Source organism: Macaca mulatta, chromosome 11, assembly GCF_049350105.2.
Source record: "Macaca mulatta isolate MMU2019108-1 chromosome 11, T2T-MMU8v2.0, whole genome shotgun sequence".
Lineage (NCBI taxonomy): Eukaryota > Metazoa > Chordata > Mammalia > Primates > Cercopithecidae > Macaca > Macaca mulatta.
This window is the reverse complement of record NC_133416.1, coordinates 111,562,288-111,585,236: the sequence shown is the minus strand read 5'-3', so window position 1 is coordinate 111,585,236 and position 22,949 is coordinate 111,562,288. Positions and strand designations below refer to the sequence as shown.

Here is a 22,949-nt window from a genome sequence, read left to right as displayed (position 1 = left end):
ATGTAAAATCTGAACATGGTAATCAACATTTCTGTAAACATTTATTGACCATCTGGTGCCTGATACTGCCAGAAGATGGGAAATGGCAAGGAACTCATCAGTCTATCTATACTCAAATCAGCATAGCATCATTGGAGCCTACTCAGCAGCTAGTTCTTCAACACAATGTCAGAGATCTACTCAATACTCTTGGAAAGACTCCCAAGACCATCATTCAGTAAGAAGGCACACATGTGGATATTATTAACGCCTTTTAATGTTTCACATTGTTTTGTATTTTTCAGAAGATTTGTAACAAAAATACATGGAACTTAGTATATATTTCAACAAAATGGGTAAATACAGAATCTGAACAAGACAAGTCTATAAGATATAATCCTTCTTGTGGGGATAGAACATTCCACTCCACTAAGAAAAGAGAATCACAACATGATTAGGCCTGACTATCTCATACTGCCTACTGTGCTAATTTCAGACTGGTGGACTTGGAGGAAAAAAACAAATTAAAAATAAATAAATAAATCTGAATATGGTCAACTGCCTCAATTGCCCTCTCCTTTTCCTATTTCCTATTTCTTCGTAGAGCCAGATGAGATGAGGACGTGAGGCAGAGCCCTGGGGGGACGGTCAGGGGCTCTGCTGCCTAAATGCCAGGCAGATGCACGGGTTCCCTGAGGTGGCCCAGAAATGTACTTGGAAACAACCACTCAGTGCTGTAACTGAGAAATACAAGTAGACAGAGGAGCAGGAATGAAAAAGGAGCTTCAAGAACTGCTGGCAGGAGGTCTGATGTCCACAGCACGTGTTCAAAACTCAACTTACAGTTAGAAAAGACAGCTGAAATAGAATCCTCAGCCAGTATATTGACAAACACATAACTGAGGCATTAATACCTCTTTATAATAACGCAAGTTGGAATGCTAACAAAGCATAAACACTTCTGCAAAAATTCCACAAGGCACAGTTGTTCATTCAACAGAAAAAGTCAAAACCACTTGGTTTTTAAATGAAAATCCTTCACATCCACCTGTGTTCAAAATAATAATAATAACTTATGATATTAATAACTTCCTTTAAAAAGCAATTACCACAAAAGATTTAAATCATAAGCATGAAAAGACTTATTTTCCTACTAATGTAGTCTTAGAAAGGAATAGATACCTAACACCATTATATGTTGTGTTTTTAGCATAAAAGGTAAAGCTAAAAACTTTAAAGTTTTAGGTAAAACTTAAAGGTAAAAAAAAGTTAAAGGTAAAAACTTTTAAACAAGTTACGTGTTTTCCATTGCAAATGATCTCAGCTTGCTTAGACCAACACACAATAAACTACAGACAGAAAGATATGTACTGTTTCCCCCCCATTTCTGGTGTATGTCTGCCTCCATGACAAATAATAGTGAGAATCATACTGTACTACCAAATGCCAGGCAATGGCTGGCCAGGTAGCCATTTCTCTTCCTAAACAGACCTTAAAATAATAATCATCCGTGATATAGCACACAGAGGCAAACTTGGCTAGAGTCGATCGCAGATGTAGTTGTTTTGGGCATATATGAGAGAAGAAACTGCTGAGCAGGTCAGTAAAGAACAGTCCATTTCAGCAGCAGGACAGTTCTCCTTCCTGGGACAAGCCTACAAAGCCTCCAAGGGAGCCAAACTATCCCTCTTCCATGCAACAAGACACCTTGTATGGATACTCTAGCCATGACTTACTTTTGGACAAAAATCAACTGCTAACGTTTTTCATCTCTAATATCATTAACACCATGGAGAAAAAAGAAAAAAAATCAACATTAGAAAACTTGACGAGAATAAGAAAATCCACAAGGAAAAGTCATGCTAAAACTGATTTGACAGTTGTTCCATCACCGCCTACCCCATGGGCTTGAGACTGGTGACTTCATGGATGCATCCCTTTGATGCCCTGCCAAATGTCAGCTTCAAGTCTGTCAGTGACCCCAGTGTGATGCTGCCTGCCTTCTATTCACCAACTCCTATCCAAAAGATCCAAGGGGGCCTTGGGCGGTGGTAAGCACGGGACATGCGGGTGCCGAGAGCCCAAGAACCCTCTAGAAAACTTCGCCTTGGATTTGGGCACGGAAACGAGTCAGTGGTTTGGAGTCTTGGCAACAGCATCCACACTGGGGCTTAACCTCAGCAGCCAGCCTGGAGGATGCTTGCCCCAGAGCGCTTGGTCACAGACAATGTTGTGAATACCTGCAGGGGAAGAGAAAGCACAACATCTTCAGATGCCTGAGCAAATGAGGTAACAGGGAACAGTTCAGATAACGCCATACGCATTAAAACTGTCTTAGGGGACTACCAAAATGAATAAAACAGAGAAGTAGTATGATCGAGGATATTTTCTATTTCTCCAGAGAATAAAAAGGGGAAGACATTTTAAAACCAAGGTGAAAGAGAAAAACAATTTAGGTTATATCTATTAAAGAATTTTGTTAGCATGGGGATGATTAAAACAAATCAGGTACCCCCAGTTGCTTGTCAACCCTCTAAAAGAAATTCACCATAGAATATTTTGGATATAAAGAAGGGTATAAAGTGCCCAGTTAGAGCCCCATGTGTGCCACCCTGATGGCCTTTTCCTCCTTTCCCTCCACCGAGTTGGTGCTTATCATTCCTAGGCATTTCTTCCTGCATTCTCTTGTGTGTGTTTTTTTTTTTTTTTTTTTTTTGAGACGGAGTCTCGCTCTGTCGCCCGGGCTGGAGTGCAGTGGCCGGATCTCAGCTCACTGCAAGCTCCGCCTCCCGGGTTTACGCCATTCTCCTGCCTCAGCCTCCCGAATAGCTGGGACTACAGGCGCCCGCCACCTTGCCCGGCTAGTTTTTTGTATTTTTTTTAGTAGAGACGGGGTTTCACCGTGTTAGCCAGGATGGTCTCGATCTCCTGACCTCGTGATCCGCCCGCCTCGGCCTCCCAGAGTGCTGGGATTACAGGCTTGAGCCACCGCGCCCGGCCTCTCTTGTGTTTTTTTAAGAAGCTTTACCTGCAAATGGCAAGATGATGTACATTCCTCTGTTACCCTGCTTTTTTGTATCCCATATGGATACAAATAGCTAATTCTTCCATTTTTTCACTGAATAGAGTTCGATTCAATCACTACAGTATAGAACAACACATACAGTCTAGTATATATAGTGTATATTGTAGTATTTAATTATTCAACTAGTGAATATAAATCACACATTCGGGCTCCTTCTGCTGGCCATCCAAGCTGTTGCCAATGTGCTCTTTGCAATACAATGCTGTGACATTCCAGCGCATCTCCTTGCACACAGAGCTGAAGTAAAACTGCTGGATCAGAGGGCAGGTGAAACTTTGGCTTGACTAGATTTTCAAGGTACCTGAACCAACCTATACTCTCATTTGCAGTGACTAACAAGTTCTCCTTGTTTCATATCCTTGCAAACATTTGTGTGACTTGACAGTTTTGGACAATTTTTACTTGTTACTGCTCAAGATTGCCTGTACATAAAAACAAAAATACTTGTGAATAAGGGTGAAGACAATTTTGTGTAAGGGAGGAACAATACTGAAAAAAATCTTGTCTGTTTTAGCTTCAGAGGGTGACAAAGCCTTTACTTCTCAAAAAAATCCAGACCAAATACTAATGGCCAGTATCTTAAAAAGTTTTATAATACAAATGCATCAGAAAATATGGATAATTCATACCCCCCCCAAAAAACAATCATTATAAAAAGAAAGAGGCTCATCGTTGTTAGCAAAGATGTGCTAAAATCCTTGAAATAATTATCCTTTTTTTTTTTTGGAGGCAGAGTCTCACTCTGTCACCCAGGCTGGAGTGCAGTGGCACAATCTTGGCTCACTGCAACCTCTGCCTCCCAGGTCCAAGCAATTCTCCTGCCTCAGTCTCGAGTAGCTGAGATTACAGGTGCCTGCCACCATGCCTGGATAATTTTTGGATTTTTAGTAGAGACAGGGTTTCACCAAGTTGACCAGGCTGGTCTCAAACTCCTGACCTCAGGTGATCCACCCGCCTCGGCCTCCCAAAGTGCTGAGATTACAGGCATCAGCCACTGTGCTGGGCCAATAGTTATCCTTTTCACACTCATTATAGAAAAAACATTGACACTGAATTTTGCAACATTTTAATTAGCACTCTTATATGCAATGCTGGTGACATTGTAAACTAGTACAACTTCTTTGGAAAAGCAATAGAATTATTTTGTTTAAAAAAAATGTATGAGTACAGATGAGGACGGGGAAACAATACATGATCATAAAAATAGCTGTGTTAGAAAGGGGTATTAAGGGCGATTCAAATGTGCTTTCTTTTCCATTTTTAAAATGAGGAAAAGAATAGAGAGCCAAAGAAGACATTTAAACAAATTCCAGGCTTATCAATTTGCAAGCCTGGGTTCCATTTCTCAGAAACTGATTTAGAAATAGGACTTGTAGGAGATTTGGATACAAAACTAAATCCACCAAAATGAGCTCTTATCTTTCTTTTTTTTTTTTTTTTTTTTTTTTGAGACGGAGTCTCGCTCTGTAGCCCAGGCTGGAGTGCAGTGGCCGGACCTCAGCTCACTGCAAGCTCCGCCTCCTGGGTTTACGCCATTCTCCTGCCTCAGCCTCCCGAGCAGCTGGGACTACAAGCGCCCGCCACCTTGCCCAGCTAGTTTTTTGTATTTTTTAGTAGAGACGGGGTTTCACCGTGTTAGCCAGGATGGTCTCGATCTCCTGACCTCGTGATCCGCCCGTCTCGGCCTCCCAAAGTGCTGGGATTACAGGCTTGAGCCACCGCGCCCGGCTCTGCTTTTTCTTATACTGATGTTGTTCTTATGTTAAAAATATAGAGGAAGCCAAACTGCCATCAATGATCAGTCTAAATAAAAAACTGGCCAAGCACCGTGGCTCACGCCTGCAATCCCAGCACTTTGGGAGGCCAAGGCAGGAGGATTGCTTGAGCCCAGGAGTTTGAGACCAGTCTGGGCAACATAATGCAACCCTGTCTCTCTCAAATATATATATATATAAGCTGGGAACAGTGGCATGTGCCTGTAGTCCCAGCTACTCAGGAGACTGAGGCAGGAACATTGCTTGAGCTTGAAAGGTCAAGGCTGCAGTGAGCTATCACACCACTGCACTCCAGTCTAGGTGACAAGAACCTGTCTCGAATAAATGAAAAAACCTGCTGAGGTCAACTTTGACAGATTTCATTCGTTCACAACTGTTTTAGAATTTTTATAAAAACATGTATTTTTAAAAAATGAGCAGAAGGGGCAGCCTCTGTGCCCTTCCATCTCAACACACAGGACTCGTACAAGGGTCAGGAACCGCTGGAAGCTTTCCACCTCACATACTCGTGTCTGTCCCCGCCACTTCTAGCCACAGAAGGCTCCCTCACTTTAGACTAGGATTATACTGACTATTAATTGAAAACAAAAAACACCAAAACTTTTAATATTTGACACTAAAATTCATTTTAAGACATTACAAAGAAGTATTTTCAAATGCTTTCCGCTTGAACTATTGTTTTTCTCCTCTACAAGTGAATTTGATTTGTTGAAATTACTACTCAAAATTATGTGTAATCCGTTTCCTACTCAATGACTGCGGCTCAGGCGTTCAGAATAAATGACTACCAACCCCATCTCACACTGAATAATGCAAACGCATTGCTAATACCCCAGGCGCTAAGAATCCCTCTCACAGGACTTCAGTCAAAACAAAAGTAGCCTCCTCTTACAGCAATTCCAGAATTCTAGCAATTCCCTTTGGAAATTACTTTGCTAAGGAATTTGTCAACTTTTGTAAGTAATTACTCCTCAGAGTCAAAGATTGCTCTCGACTGCCCAGGATTTTTACCAAAGTAAGTCACTGTGCCAGCCTACCACAGCTGGCCGTGGGGCTGTGGCTATTTTTGAGCACTCAGTTTAAAGCAGTACTCAGGACTGGTTTAAAAATTATTATTATTTCTAATTAATCCACTGGACTAACACTTGTGAAATTCACTGACAATGTACTGGGGAAATGAAATTTTAAAAGGCATGTAAAATTAAAACACCATGTTTATTATTAGATCAGTCACTGTCAAATTATTGTTAAAATTTCTAAACTTTCTTCTTCGTTTCTATCCTTCTCTCATTATGGACTAATAAACATTCTGTGGACCACATCTGAACAGCATTCCCTACAGGATATGTCTGGATGATAAAAACAGTGGGTCCAGTAGCAAATCCAATTACTATCCAACTCAGAACTCAGCATTTGGCAGAGAAAAGAGTTCCTTCTATGAACCCCTAATACCAAGTTTCACTCTTCCTAGATCAAGAAGCTTTAAACAAACAAACAAACAAAAAAAAACTTCCCTGGGATAAATGCCCAGTAAGGAGTGGGATTGCTGGATCATATGGTAGCTCTACTTGTAGTTTTTTGAGGAACCTCCATACTGTTGTCCACAGTGACTGTGCTAACTTACTCACAGAAGTAAAAAGAACAGAGATTACTAAAGGCTGGGAAGGGTTGGGAGAAGAAGATAGGGAGAGATTTGTTAAAGGATATAAAATTATAGCCAGATAGAAGGAATATGTTCTATAGCATCTTAGGATAACTACGGTTAAACAATAATGCATACTTTCAAATAGCTAGAAGAAAGGATATGGAATGTTCTCAACACAAAGAAATGGTCAGTGTTTGAGATGATAGGCTAATTACCCTAATCTGATCACTATAAACTCTGTGTTTCAAAATATCACTATGTACCCCATAAATATGTACAATTATTGTGTCAGTTAAAAATAATTTTTTAAAATGTCCATAACTAGGAGTTTTAAGTCTTTGGTTTTTCAAAATCCAGTATCAAAGCAAGCAGTTCATAACCAGGGTTTAAAAAAAAAAAAAAAATCACTGGAGCTTTTTCACAATATATATCCCTCTCCAACCCCCATTAAAAATACTGTTATGACGACCTTTCAGTCCAGCCACATCTTTTCCCCTTCCAAGCCGCAGCCACATCTTCTATAATATCCTGGGGAAAAAAGCAGCTAACAGGTGCAGCTATTCAGCATCTATTAAATGCCAGGAACTCTCCTACACACTTTACAGATTGCATTTTAATCAACCCTACAGTTAGATATTCTCTTATTTTGTTTTATTTATTTATTTATTTATTTCAGACAGTCTCGCTCCAGGCTGGAAGGCAGTGTCGTAATCTCGGCTCACTGCAACCTCCACCTCCCAGATTCAAGCAATTCTCATGCCTTAGCCTCCCGAGTAGATGGGACTACAGGTACATACAGGTACCGCACCAGGCCATTTTTGTATTTTTAGTAGAGACAAGGTTTTGCCGTATTGCCCAGGCTGGTCTCGAACTCCTGATCTCAGATGATTTGCCCACCTTGGCCTCCTAAAGTGCTGGGATTACAGGTGTGAGCCACTGAGACAGGCCATTTTACTCTTTTTTTTTTTTTTTGGAGACAGGGTCTTGCTGTAGCCCAGGCTGGAGAGAAGTGGCATGATCTTGGCTCAGTACAACCTCTGCCTCCTGGGTTCAAGTGATTCTTGTGCCTCACGTCTCCCACGCAGCTGGGATTATAGGCATATGCCACCATGCACAGTTAATTTTTCGTTATTTTTGGTAGAGATGGGGTTTCGCTATGTGGTCAGTCTGGTCTCAAACTCTGGGCTTCAAGTGATCCACTTGCCGCAGGCTCCCAAAGTGCTGGGATTATAGGAGTCAGCCACCACGCCTGGACTCTTATTTTATTTAATGTGGAAACCAAGCTTCTGAAAACCTGGGTGGTATGGCCAGGTCTCACTGAGAGGAATTTGCTGAGTGAGATTACAACCCAGGTCTGTGTGTCTCCACTACATCTGTGCTGCCACCAAGAATCAGTTCCATTTTAAATTATATGCCAAATATGGTAGGACAGTCTGTGGAGATGCAGTATCACCTGCACAGCGTGGTGCTTTGGGGTCTGGACTGCCTGGGTTTGAATCCCAGCTCGGCCATGATCAGGCTGGGTAACCATGGGCAAGTTACTCAACCTCTTCGTCCTTGGTTTCCTCGTCTGTCAAACAGATATACTACCCCATCCACCGCATGGGGTGCTCATAAGGACTAAGTTAGTCAACAGGCAGGGACACAGTACTCAGCACACAGCAGGCCCTCATACACATTAGTGGTCTCATCATCGCTGTCACGAGTCTGCTCTTGCTATTACCTCCTGTTGCAGGACACAAACCTGAGTGGTCTTCAGCTCTCCCTCTTCCCATTCCCAGCCAGTTGGCAAGTACTATCAACTCTACCCTCAAATACAACAGTGTCACTCCATTTCCACTGCCACGCCTCCGGCCACTATCATCTCCTCTCATCTACCTCACCAGCCACATAACTGGATCTGCCACTCCACTTGCCCGCTCAGTCCAGCTTCCATGGTGTAGCTGGAGGAATGTTTCTGAACAATGTACCTGACCATGTTACTCCCTGCTTTAGACCTTTTGGCTGAATCACAATGCCCCAAAGGCAGTCAAAATACCCTTCCTTAGTTTACAAGACCATCACTTACCCAGCTGTTTCTCTAGCGCATATATATATATATATATATATATATATATATATAAAATAAATAAATAAATATATATATACACACACACACACACTTTTTAACTCTCTAAGTTCTTTAAGCTATGGCAATACTGAGAGTCTTCTTCAGTTCCTTGAATGAGCCATCCTTTTTCCCACCCAGGCCTTTTGTACAGTGTTCTCTCACTAGCTAACGTCCACACATTCTTCTAGTCTTAGGTAAGAACTCCCTCCAGAATCATCCTGCCCCAACATCCTGTGATATTGTGAAATGATGAGAAATACATATTTGCTCTTCCATCCTGTCCCTGATTCCTGGCATGGGAGCTTCAAAAACCCAGGAATTTCCTGAGTGACACTAGTGAGATGAGCATTTTTTGCTATTCATAATGAGCCCCTTTCAACCACACCTGAGCTTATGCTAATGATGTGACTCTTGGTGGGGCCCTAGATAGCTTCAAGATGGCGGCTGGTTGCCAGAGGAACCAACCATGTCATCAGAGGTAGAATTTTTAGCCCCAGTTCTGGTCCTCTACATATGGGGAAGGAGCAGGAGATTGGGTACTTACCAATGGTCAATGATTAATCAATCATGCCTACATAATGGGACCTCTAGAAATACCTAAATGAGGGGTTTGGAGAACTTCCAGGTTGGTGAATATCGAGGTGCTGGGAAGGAGCCACACCTAGAGAGGACATGGAAGCTCTGTTGTCCCCTGCCTCCCCACAACCATCTTGCCCTGTGTATCTCTTCCAATTGCCTGTTCCTGAGTTGCAACCTTTATAATAAACAAGTAAATATAAGTAAAGTTTATTCCTGAGTTCTGTGAGCCATGCTAGCAATTTATCGTGGGAACCCCTTGACTTTATAGCTGGTAGGTCAGAAGTATAGGAGTCCTGGGCTTGACACTGGCCTCTGCAGTGGTGGCAGTCTTATGGGAATGAGCCCTTGTAGGATCTGATGCTAACTCCAGGCGGCTGGTATCAGAATTGAGTTATGTTATAGGTCACCCAGCTGGTGTCTAGAAAGCTGGAGAACTGGTTGTTCGTGTGAGCAAAACCCCCACACATCTGGGGTCAGAAGCGCTCTGTGAGTAAAAAAAACAAATCACAAGAATCCCTGAGCCAAAGACCACAAAGGTGGCACCCCGGTGCCTCCAGCACTTTAGATCTACCCTGATCCTAGGATCCGTCAGATGGAACTGTTAACTGGCACATCAACCAGCTGTCTCCTCTCCTCCTAGCTTAGCCAAATCCCTGCTGCATCCCCAGTGTCCAGCACGGCACTGTGCACACAGCTTGACAAGTGTGTTCACAGAGTGCGATTTCACCCAATTTTTTATCTTGTTAATCAGTCAATAGCTTGGGGAAAACAAAAATATCAGAGTCCTATCAAAGCATCAGAAAATTCAGCCTCTGAGCTTCAACAACATAAGAGGACCAACAGATGGAGATGCACAGCCCCAAATGTGCCAGGCATACTAAGGAGAACAGGCCTTTGGCTGACCTCCCCACAGCCATGGGCTTTAGGAGACGTCCTGCATCCTCACTGCATCCTTCTGCCCAGCTGGCAGTCACCCTGCCAGATGCTGCTGTGCACGCTGCTGCTGGATTGCAGCACAACAGCCTCCTGAGGGGGTCAGAGGCCAGCACACAGCAATCTTTCTTTCAACAAGCCCACTGAGAGCTGAATTCAGACAAAAAATTAGACACTCATATACAAAAGACAATAAAATTGTCTTTTCTTTCATCCCTATCAAAAATGGTTATTGAAGCTTGTGAGTATTTTGAAACAGCATCTACATTTTTAAATATACTCACTATTGTAGGTTGAATTGTGTCCCCATAGCCCCAAAAGGCATGATCAAGTCCTAACCCCCAGTATTTGTGAATCTGGAAATAGGGCCTTTGCAGATGTAATCAAGTGAAAATGAGATCATGTTGGATTAGAGTGGACCCCAATCCAATGACTGGAGTTTCTTTATAAGAAAGAGGAGGGAAATTTGGACACAGACACACAGGGGATAAGGCTATGTGAAGAGAGAGGCAGAGATTAAAGTGATACATCTGCAAGCTAAGGAACGCCAAGGATTGCCATTGCTACCAGAAGGCAAAGGAAGAGGCAAGGGAGGATTCTTCCCTAGTGCCTTTGGAGGGAGCTTGGCCCTGCTGACACCTTGAGTTTGGACTTCTAGCCTCCAGAACTGAGAGAGAGAAAATGTCTGCTATTTTTAAGCCACCCAGTTTGTGGTACTTTGTAACAGTAGCCCTGGGAAACTAATGTACTCAAGAAAGCAAAGTTAATTGGCTCCTTCCCAACACAGGCAGTTTGAGTCATTACACTAAATAAAAGATCTATCACACATTAAGGGCATTAATCAAGACTTCAGTTTTTATATTTTTTGAAGCTTAATTCTATTTCCATCACAAAAACAGAAGCTTTCTATAAATGAAAGAAATAAATGATGCTCTAATCTCTCAACATGTTAATATTTTAGGCTTATATCCCAGCCAGGTGCCTATTAATAGAGGAGGATTCTTGATCACAGAGAAGACAAAGCAAAAGAAAGCTAAAACGTTTTTCCAGGTCTTAAAGCTGACATTCCACATACTTAGCAATGAGTTCAGTTGTACAAAGGCAATCATGAACAGAGAGAACAACCAGTCATGGAGCTGCTGAATGAAATCTGGCAAGAACGTGCATGCGTGTGTGCGTGCGTGTGTGCGTGCGTGTGCATGCGTGTTTGCAAGTGCAATGTACACCCTGGAAGCCACTGGCTACAACAGATAATCACTGCAATTTTCAACTTCATATATAAGCTGGTATAGTATGACATGCCTCCTCCCACATCTTCCCAAGTTCTCCAATATAAACACATTTTTGGCTTACCATTCCTATGCAGTTAGGTATTACAATATTTAACTCTTGGATGATAACTGGCAGGGAAGAAACACTGACACCCAGAGGCCTAGATTGGTCAATTTCTAGTTCTACTGTCATTTGATCTTTGGAAAGCATCATTTTCAAATCTCATTCCCTGATACTGTAAGCTGAAGAGGCAGACAGTATCAATTAGCCTCAAGATAGCTGTGGAATAACTAAGATTGAAGCTCTTCCATTATTAACTGATTGCCATGAAAATAATTTAGAAGATATGATAAATAAAATATTTAAGGCACAGCTCTATAACTCACTCTCATAATTTTTACCACTTAATGACATGACAGAAGCCTCCAGCTCATACCATGAGCAATCAATATTGAAAGATGAAAACTAATTTTTAGAGACAAGGCCCTCTTTTGAGGAATCATTATCAAACTCAGGGTCCTAGATCTGCCACGTATAAGCTGGGTGGTATGCATTTTTTAAACTGTAGAAGTATAGATGACCCACCTCTGCACAGACAGGGTGGATTCCAATTGTGCTGTCCAGCTGCTTTTTGGTCAGTCCACATTTGAGTGCAGCTGCGAAGCCTTGTGTAACTTCTCCAGCATTTGGACCCAGTACGTGAAAGCCCACAACACGTTCCTAAGGTAAAAAAAAAACAACAATAATCCAACTAAGCTGATTTTTCTCCCCTTCTCTTCCTACACAGCCTTAGAGCATTTCTCCAGTCTATTTCTTAAAAATGCAACTCAAAAATGAGCAGAGACTTTTTTTTTTGAGATGGAGTATCGCTCTTGTTGCCCAGGCAGGAGTGCAATGGCAATGGTGTGATCTCCGCTCACTGCAACCTCCGCCTCCTGGATTCAAGCGATTCTCCTGCCTCAGCCTCAGCTGGGACCCTATAGGCACACACAACCACGCCTGCCCAATTTTTTTGTATTTTTAGTAGAGGTGGGTTTTGCCATGTTGGCCATGCTGGTCTCGAGCGCCTGATCTCAGGTGATCCACCCCCCTCGGCCTCCCAAAGTGCTGGGATTACAGGTGTGAGCCACCGCAACTGGAAAAACGGCCAGAGACTTTAATGACTGCTACTAGCCGCTATTTAGCCTAAAGACTCCCCAACATGAACCAAAACAGAGAGTATGATGTTCACTTCAGGCAGGAATGAAGGGACAAGAAACAGCTACAAGTGATTACTCATTTTATGAGAAAAAATACAAAAGGCAAAGATGCCTACAGGTCTTTAATCACCAAAATGTTCTGGAAAATATTACCAAAGGGGCAGGGTGTCCTCACGTCCTGTATTTGATTATCTCAGCTCCACAGACACTATCTGTAATAGCTGGGACCCTTGAGAGTAGTCAATCAAATTAAAAAGTCATTTTGACTGGGCAGCATAGCTCAAGCCTGTGATCCCAGCACTTTGGGAGGCTGAGGCAGGAGAATCACCTGAGGCCAGGCATTCAAGACCAGCCTGGCAACATAGGGAGACTCTGTCTGTACAAAAAAATAATAATAATAAATAAAAATTAGCTGGGCACGGTGGCTCACGTCTGTAGTCCCAGATACTTGGGAGGCTGAGGTGGGAGAAATGCTTGAGCCCAGGAGGTGGAGGCAGCAGTGAGCTATGATCACACCACTGTACTCCATCGTGGGTGACAAAGACTCTGCCTCTAAAAAATAAAATAAAAATAAAAATTTAAAAGTAATTTAAAATAAGGTTTTGAGGATAAATAAATAGCACAAGATCATTGAAGTCTGAAAACATTTTTTGTTTTGTTTTTGATAGAGATGGGGTTTCGCCATGCTGCCTAGGCTGGTCCTGAAGTTGTAAGCTTAAGCAGTTCACCCACCTCAGCCTCCCAAAGTGCTGGGATTATAGGCGTGAGCCACGGTGCCCGGCAAAGTCTGAAAACATTTTTAAAAGCAAAAGAAAAATGTCTGGCACTCTAAAATACCTGTGTAGAAATTATTTTGGATAAATTAGAAATGTCAAACTCTGGCTGCCTCTGCCAAAAGCAGAGAAATCTGAGGCACTCTACTGTCAAACTGACAGATTTTCAGCACCGACTCAGACTAGACTATCTAGTCTAATCTCGTCATAACAGATGAGGCAACTCAGGCTGTGGGGTACAGAGCTTGTCTAAGGTTCCATCACTCCCTGGAAACAATCAGGAGGTTGTTCTGCTGACAAAGGACTGTAATATATGGCATATTGTACTCTTACACATATTCACCCTGACAATTCAGGGTTTATGGTATGAATAAAGTGTATCTGCAGGAGGAACTACTAAAAAGCACTTAAAATAGATTTCCATGTAATAATGTGGAAAGGGTCTCAAAAAATAATGCGATTATTAAAAAGTTGCAGAGCTCTACATAATGAGGATGCCACCTGCAATTAAACTACGAACACTGTATGTTTGTTTATGCATTCATAAATAGGTGGCAAACATAAGAACATAAGCATGAGACCCTACAACTTCAAAAGTTTTACCTTTTGAAGTGAAGGAAGACAGAAGACTGCACAGGAATAAGATAATAGTTAATAGCATGGTATATACATTGTGTGAGAATAAATGTACAGATCTGCCCTTACCTAGGTAAACGATTTGAGCACAATTATTTAACTTCCAAACGCTTCAGTTTCCTCATCTATAAAAATGGGAAAACAACAGCACATATACCTCACAGGATTATGTAAGGATTAAATAAATTAATACCTGTAGAGCTCTATAGTGCCTGGTATATAGTAAGTGCTCAATAAATACAAGCTGTTATAAACTGCGTATATGATGGTTTATCTCTTGTAAGAAAAAAGCCCTGAAACAAATACAGCAAAAATGTTAATGTTTCTTGACTTTGGATGGTGAGTACCTTCTTCATCTTTATTATAAATGTTTTATGTAAAAAAAAAAAAAAAATAGCAGAGAACAAAAGCCAGCAGTTAATAAACATTTGTACGATTTAGAGTCAAGGACATTTAGACGCCGAAGTCAAGTGACTGACTCAAAATGAATAAAGCACGCCCCAGGGATAGTCAAGTTCTACAAGCTTTCCCCTCAGATTGGTCATGACAAAAGAGCAGTAACAAATACTCATCTTCTCTATTACTATCTTTATCTATGAAAATAACCTAAAACACTGTCACCCTCCTTATAACCTCAACTACTGACAGGTTTACTGGTAGGAAAATTATTTTCCACATTATTCTAGCAATGCCATTTGAACAAATGTAACATTGGAAAAAGAGCAAAATGCATATGATTAAAATGGATTTACTTGGTAGGAAGGAGACCTTCAAGGTTTCACTGACTGCTATGAGCAACTGAAGTCTCAGTGAGACAGGGGCAGTTAATATACTGCAGATGAGAACGGCTGACATTTTCTCCTTTTGTCTGCAGTAAAAGTGATATCTAATGTATACTCATATAAACTTTTAAGAAAATTTGCCTGAAAAGGAAAAGAAAACTGCCAGGCACGGTGGCTCACGCCTGTCATCCCAGCCCTTTGGGAGGCCGAGGCATGAGGATCACGAGGTCAGGATATCAAGACCACCTTGGCCAACATGGTGAAACTCTGTCTCTACCGAAAAACAAAAATACAAAAATTAGCTGGGCGTGGTGGTGCGTGCCTGTAATCCCAGCTACTCAGGAGGCTGAGGCAGGAGAATCGCTTGACCCAGGGAGTCAGAGGTTGCAATGAGCCAAGATCGCGCCACAGCACTCCAGCCTGGCAACATAATGAGACTCCATCTCAAATAAAAAAACAAAGAGAAGAAAAAGAAAACTATATATACAATTGTTTTTTATGTTAGCTATGTAGCTCTTTATGGGTTATCCTAGTATATTCATTTGAATCTTTTTTGCAGAGGATTCAGGAATTTTTCTAAAACCCTTGGTTCTACCAAAAAACCAACCTGTAACTGTCCTACTGCCTAAAGCAGTAGTTTCCAAATAGGATACATGGCTTAATTATATTCAAATTTCAAGATTAAAACAATATCAGAGTTTACTAGGCTTTTAACATATAGGTTCTTTAACATCATTTATACTTTTACTGAGGTCATTTCTTTAAAAAGTGTCAGCTAAGTTAAAAAGATCAGTTTTCTTAAGAGTCAATACACTACTTAAAGAGAATGTGTGTATATGCATACCTATGTCCCAGGTTACAATGTGTGGCAGCAGTCAAAAAACTTTAAAAATAGGAATTATCCAATCCCTCATTTCATACATATGGAAAAAAACCCTGTGAGGTATAGAGTTTGCTCACAGGCTTTCACAGGTGTCTGCTAAAAAAAGTACTGTAATAGGCCGGGCACAGTGGCTCATGCCTATAATCCCAGCACTCTGAGAGACCAAGGCAGGCAGATCACCTGAGGTCAGGAGACTGAGACCAGCCTGGCCAACATGGTGAAACCCCATCTCTACTAAAAATACAAAATAACTGGGCATGGTGGTGGGTGCCTGTAATCCCAGCTACTTGTGAGGCTGAGGCAGGAGAATCGCTTGAACCTGGGAGGCAGAGGTTGCAGCGAACCGAGATCCCACCACTGCAGTCCAGCCCAGGCAACAGAGTGAGACTCCGTCTCAAAAAAAAAAAAAAGAAGTACTGTAATGTATTGCATATTGTACTCTTACACATATTCACCCTGACAATTGGGGGTTTATGGTATGAATAAAGTATATCTGTGGGAAGAACTACTAAGAAGCACTTAAAATACCTTAGATTTACATGTAAGAACACCAGACTATGTGTTACATGTAGCAGCAGGCAATCAAATCTTAGAACTCAATTAAGGGCTCTTTCTCAGTAGTGCCAGCTGCTGAGGATCAAATATGCGTTGCTCCTGTTCTTTTTTGTTATTAATTATATTTAGATAGTCTATGACTTTATTGTTCCTCTTCTATAAACACAAACACAGACAGTTCTCAAGTTGTGCCTTTGGTTCCTTCACTCAGTAAGTTTTGGCTGCCTGTTGACTAAGTGCAGGGCTCTGTGCCAGTGAAGATGATGAGGGAGCAGGCAGTACAGCCAAGGTCCTTGCCGGCTGCTGATACCTATTACCTGAGACAACTGGCAGGTGAAATACTGAAGGAATGCCATCTGCACCATGTGACCAACTAAGCTATATATTAAAAACTAAAGCCGGGTGCGGTGGCTCACACGTGTAATTCCACCACTTTGGAAGGCCGAGGCAGGTGGATTACAAGGTCAAGTGTTCAAGACCAGCCTGGCCAACATGGTGAAACCCTGTCTCTACTAAAAAAATTCAAAAATTAGCCGGTGTGGTGGTGCGAGTCTGTAATCCTAGTTAGTCGGGAGGCTGAGGCAGGGGAATCGCTTGAACCTGAGAGGCAGAGGTTACAGTGAGCCAAGACAGCGCCATTGCACTCCAGACTGGGTGACAGAGCAAGACTCCATCTTAAAAAAAAAGAAAAACTAAATAAAATAATTGGAAAGGATTGAGAATTGCACTTACATTGTCTTTAGTATTACAGATTATTTTTGCATAACATTTGTTGTTATCTCTTGATGGAATCGTCCATTCCAATGGCCAAAAGTAACTATGGTAAACCTAAAAAGATACAATAGCAAAATTTAGACCCATTATTTTAAACAGTAAGTCTCTCAAACATACATGGTGCAAGACAGTGGAGACTCTTTAGTAAGTAGACTTTCATTAATAAAATTCATGGAATAGGAATCTGGTCAAAAGGTAAATGACTTTAAACTCCTTGCTGTCAAGCACTTTTGCTATAAACTCAGCCTTTAATTATGTATCTCAACCTCAAAAGAGTACACCCTAACTAATAACAAAAAAGAATGAGCGAATGACAGAAATAAGCCATTTAATTACCTGCTGTCTTACACTGAAAACACACACATATACAGACCTCAATACTATCTTGTTACCCAATGTGAATGACAACTTGGGCAAAAAACAAGTAAGGTGCCAGGATCAATTATGGTAATTATCTAGTTCTCTTGCTAAATGCTTCCAAAAGGCATTTCCTCCTTTGGCATTATTCACTAAAAGCAGTGAAGGAAGGAGACAGGGAAGGAATGAAGGAAGGAGGAAGGGGGGGAGGAAAGAAGGTTGGAAGGACAGCATCCTTACTGATGTAATTCCTGGTTGACTAAATGGATTTTTTTTCTCCTCCAGCTGCTAGCCTCAGTTCAAAACATGATTCGCTACCTTTTATGACCAAATTGACTACGAAGACATAAGAAGTGTTCTTCCATGTTGTGATAAATTATATAATTTTAAAAATAAACATGGGTTACAAAATTTAATGTACAGTATCACAGTATCACAATTATGTAGGAAAAAATTAAAGGAATCAGGCCGGGCGCAGTGGCTCAAGCCTGTAATCCCAGCACTTTGGGAGGCCGAGACGGGCGGATCACGAGGTCAGGAGATCGAGACCATCCTGGCTAACACGGTGAAACCCCGTCTCTACTAAAAAATACAAAAAACTAGCCGGGCGAAGTGGCGGGCGCCTGTAGTCCCAGCTACTTGGGAGGCTGAGGCAGGAGAATGGCGTGAACCCGGGAGGCGGAGCTTGCAGTGAGCTGAGATCCGGCCACTGCACTCCAGCCTGGGCGACAGAGCATGACTCCGTCTCAAAAAAAAAAAAAAAAAAAATTAAAGGAATCATCCCCCAATTGCTAACAATTGCTGTGTTACAGATATAAGTCCATGAGTAATTGTTTCCTCTTTCCCTTACATTTTTCAAAGTTTCTTCAACTCAAACACATTATACTTCTATAACAAAAAAGCAAATTAAAAAACTTAAATATTGTCTATCAAGAAATATGAAATATATATGAAAAATTTCCAATTTTAATTATATATGTATGTCATGTATATACACACTCATATAGGAAATCTATCTTCAAAAAATAATCTGAGAAACAATGAATTATAAAGATGTTTGTGATTCTATTTATAATAATGAAAAACTGTAAATAACCTAATCAAAGAATGGCTTAACAAATTATAGCACCCCTTAAAAGAAGAATTCCCCTTTTTTTAAAAAATGGAGATTTTAGAGAATTAAAGATAGGAAATGTTCATGACATAACATTACCATTAAACTTGGACCTAAAACTGTAACTTCATCAAACTTTGAAAAAAATTAAGACATACATACCCACACAAAAATCACATATACATATATACATACATAAAATATTAAAAACGCATCAAAATATTAAGAGAAAAAGAAACTGGAAGGAAATACACAAATATATTAATAGCAGTTATCTCTTCATGAATTAAAATTTCCTTTTTGATATTTTCCTAATTTCAAAACTTCTTTTTTTTTTTTTTTTGAGACGGAGTTTTGTTCTTGTTGCCCAGGCTGGAGTGCAATGGCCCAATCTTGACTCACCACAACCTCTGCCTCTCGGGTTCAAGCGATTCTCCTGCCTCAGCTTCCCAAGTAGCTGGGATTACAGGCATGCAACACCACACCTGGCTAATTTTGTATTTTTAGTAGCGATGGGGTTTCTCCATGTTGGTCAGGCTGGTCTCGAAATCCCGGCCTCAGGTGATCCACCCACCTCGGCCTCCCAAAGTGCTGGGATTACAGGCGTGAGCCACCATGCCCAGCCAGATACACTTTTTTTTTTTTTTTTTTGGAGACAGGGTCTTTCTCACTCTATCGCCCAGGCTGGAGTGCAGTGACGCGATCTCGGCTCACTGCAAACTCCACCTCCTGGGTTCGTACTGTTCTCCAGACTCAGCCTCCCGAGTAGCTGGGACTACAGGTGCGCGCCACCAGGCCTGGCTAATTTCTTTTTGTATTTTTAGTAGAGACAGGGTTTCACCTTGTTAGCCAGGATGGTCTGAATCTCCTGACCTTGTGATCTGCCTGCCTTGGCCTCCCAAAGTGCTAGGATTACAGGCGTGAGCCACCGCGCCTGGCCTCAGATATACTATTCTTATAATCAGAAAAAAATGTTAATATTGTGTTACTAATAGACCAACATATTACATGCTACTACAAATGCATGTAATAAAGATTAAGAGATTTAAAATAGGCTTTTATATAAAAAAAAATGGACTTATTCACAAACCTGGTCTTTCAGAAGGTTTTATTGGAAATTGTCCCCAAAATGATTTAAAATAGCAGTTCTTCTGGGTGGCATTATTTGTGTATATAGAAATAGTGTATTTCACGTGCATTTTCCTTGACTCCATGATAAAACGTGAGCAGAAAAGTTAGTACAAATTAGAGGGTAATGCTAGAAACAAATAGTACTAATGGTCAGAGCAGTGGAAATGTTAGTTTTTATTTTTTCTTTTCATTTTCCTATAATTAATCATGAGAAATCAATAAATGTGATTTTAAAAATTAAAAGGAAATATGATTGGGCCAACTGACAGAATTAGAAAATGAAAGTTAAATCAGATAAAAATTATTACACCAATACTAAATTTCCTAAAAGTAACACTATGGTTACATAAGAAAATGCCCTTATTCACAGAAATACACAATAAAGTATTTAGGGGTAAAGGAGCATTCAGCTTACTCTCAAATGATTCACAGAAACACACACACACAGAGAATGAGAAACTACTAAAAGTGTATAAAATAAATTGGCACAATGTTAGTAATATATGAATCTGGATAATGGGTATATGAAAATTCTTTGTACTATTTTTCAACTCTTCTGTATATGTTAAAATTCTGAAGAAAAAAAAGTAGTGATATAACATAGGAGAAAAGAGGAAAACAACTCACCTCAATATTTTCTTCCCCAAACTTCTCCACAGCTTTCTCCTCAGAAAGGCCACAAGCACCATATTCCAAAGGAGTAAATACAGTGGTTGGAACATTTTCATAGTCACACTGTTAAAAAATGGAGGTAAGGAGTTATAATAGGCAAAGTTCTAACTTAAAAAAAGAAAGGTACACTTCAAAAAAGTTCAAAATTGACAAAGGAAATAAAAGTAATAAATTGCTACCAAAAGTATGTGGTCTCAATCCCAGATATTCTACTACATTGAGAACCATTAACTTATTTGAAAAGTTTAGTAGAAGTGTGAAGTCTAGTAAGACTATGAGAAAAAGATTCATGCAGCTTCTCTATCCATCAAATAACTGATGTTATTAACAATGACACACTTTCTTTCCCCTTAATAAAGCAACCAAAAATAATACTGGTGTACCCAAATCTGATAGTCTTGTATTATCAGTGATAAAAAATTAAAAGACTTCTTTAAAACATCAATTAGGTAATACATATTAACAGCCATAAAACATTTTATCCTTTTGGCCCAATAATCCCACCTATAGAAATCTATAGTAAGATTATAGATATAATTTAACATATAGATGATATATTACTATATTTTACTATAATATACAATACTAACATAGTAATAGTCTGATACACAGAAAAGGCTACATGTATTAATTGAACATTGCTATAGTACTCAATAGTGGGAATGTTGGAGTAGCTTAAAAATCCCAATTAGGGCCGGCCATGGTAGCTCACGCCTGCAATCCCAGCACTTTGGGAAGCTGAGGCGGGTGGATCACCTGAGATCAGGAGTTCGAGACCAGCCTGGCCAACATGGTGAAATGCCATCTCTACTAAAAATAATAAAAATTAGCTGGGCATGGTGGCAGGCGCCTGTAATCCCAGCTACTTGGGAGGCTGAGGCAGGAGAATCGCTTGAACCTGGGAGGTGGAGGTTGCAGTGAGCCGAGAATGCACCATTGCACTTCAGCCTGGGGGACAAGAGCGAGACTTCATCTCAAAAAAAAAAAAAAAAAAATTCCAATTAGAAAGTGATTCTATAGTTCATACTCTTAATGTAAAACTGCACTATGCAACCATTAAAATGGTAAAGAAGACCATGGGGGAAAAAAGGTTAACTCTTAGGACTATTTTCAAAGCATACTGTACGATGTTAATAGGTACAGAGGACAAGAGGATTCCATAGTCAAATGAACTTGTAAAGAGCTGGATTAAGCAAATAAATGAGTTCCTCTGTCAGGTTTCTCAGAACCTTTAATATGCTGCTGTGAACTGTGAAAAAATATATTATGTAAATGCCAAGGGTTTATAATGCCATCTGGTAAAAGCCTAGCAGTTTTACACAGAGGTGATCCAAAGTAACATTCTGCATTTAAAATAAGAGAAGTGCAATTCTCACTCTCTAAAACAGGGAGATAAAATCTTTAAAACATGCTCGCCTCTAGAAACAATAAATATAATCAATTTTCTCTAAAAAAAAAAAAAATACATAGACCCTTGGAATTCTAATTTAAAAGTAAAGGCAGACAATCACTTACACCACAATGGTATATCAGGGAACAGATTCACCCTCCTGCTTTAAACAACTAGAAAACCAGACAAGGATGGAGCAACACTTTTTAAGACATTGACCAAGAGGCAGTGCAAGCCTGTGATCCCGGCGGGAAGGGAAACAAATGAGATGAGTCCTGTGACTGCTCCAGCTTACTGCTCAGAGGCAGTTTCTAAGCCTCAGTGCAGGGAGGGAGAGCTCAAACAGAGCCCAGGGTCTTTCCTGTAAGCCAAGGTGGTTTCAAGTTGCAAGTCACAAAACCAAAGCGGATGGAATTGCATGTGTAAAGAGAGTTCCTGAGGTCTACAGAGGTCTTCTTAGATTATGGCTGAGACATACAATAGTATGTCCAAGGAAACAAAAAGACCCATGAATTTTTTTCTGTTTTTTTGGAGACAAGGTCTTACTCTGATGCCCAGGTTGGACTGCAGTGGCATGATCACAGCTCACTGCAGCCTTGACCTCCCAAGTTCAGTTTATTCTTCCACCTCAGCCCTCTGAGTAGCTGGGACTAGAGGCACACGCCACCTCACCCATCTCATTTTTTGTATATTTTGTAGAGATAGGGTTTCGCCATGTTGCCCAGACTGGTTTCGAATTCCTGGGCAAGTGATCCTCCTGCCTCAGCCTCCCAGTATGCTGGGTTACAGGTGTGAGCCACTGTGCCCAGCCATATCTTACTTTAAAGCACAACTCCATTCAATGATTTAGCTTTTTTTTTTTTTTTTTTTAAGGAAACCACTAAGACATGAATTTAAGAATAAATTAAATGCATCCAATCTCAAGCTATATTGAGATACCCGATACGCAATAAGTGCAACAATGCACACAAGATGTAATTCAAAGAGGCAGTCTTGTTAAATTTATTCTAAATAGTAATATGAACCAACTGCTATTCCCTAAATAATCAGTCAATCTGGCATTCAATATCTTAACCCTCAATCCATTAATTCAAAATATGAGATTTTATTACATTACATCCCAAGTAACCCCAGGTCACAAATTTTGCTAGCATCACTCTTTGAGGTTCCCATTACTGTAACCAACTGAAACCATGATAAGGAAAATGGGTAACGCCAACATTATTTACAACTAATGTTTCTGGAATCCTTTTTAAAAAACAGCTGTCTTTATTCTTTTCTGGCCATCTAGTCCCATGAAACATA

General features: G+C 40.6%; 1 protein-coding gene across 2 annotated transcripts in view; it reads right to left on the bottom strand.

Annotated features, from left to right (window-relative positions):
• Window positions 1–238: 238 nt before the first annotated feature.
• Window positions 239–22,949, bottom strand: part of TXNRD1 (thioredoxin reductase 1) — a 68,342-nt gene continuing 45,631 nt past the window's right edge. For both annotated transcript variants that reach the window (NM_001351765.2, NM_001256275.3), the window contains 4 exon segments: window positions 239–2,219; window positions 11,964–12,098; window positions 16,939–17,034; window positions 20,210–20,317. In NM_001351765.2, the coding sequence (NP_001338694.1) occupies window positions 2,151–2,219; window positions 11,964–12,098; window positions 16,939–17,034; window positions 20,210–20,317 (408 nt within the window). In that variant the 3' untranslated portion in view covers window positions 239–2,150.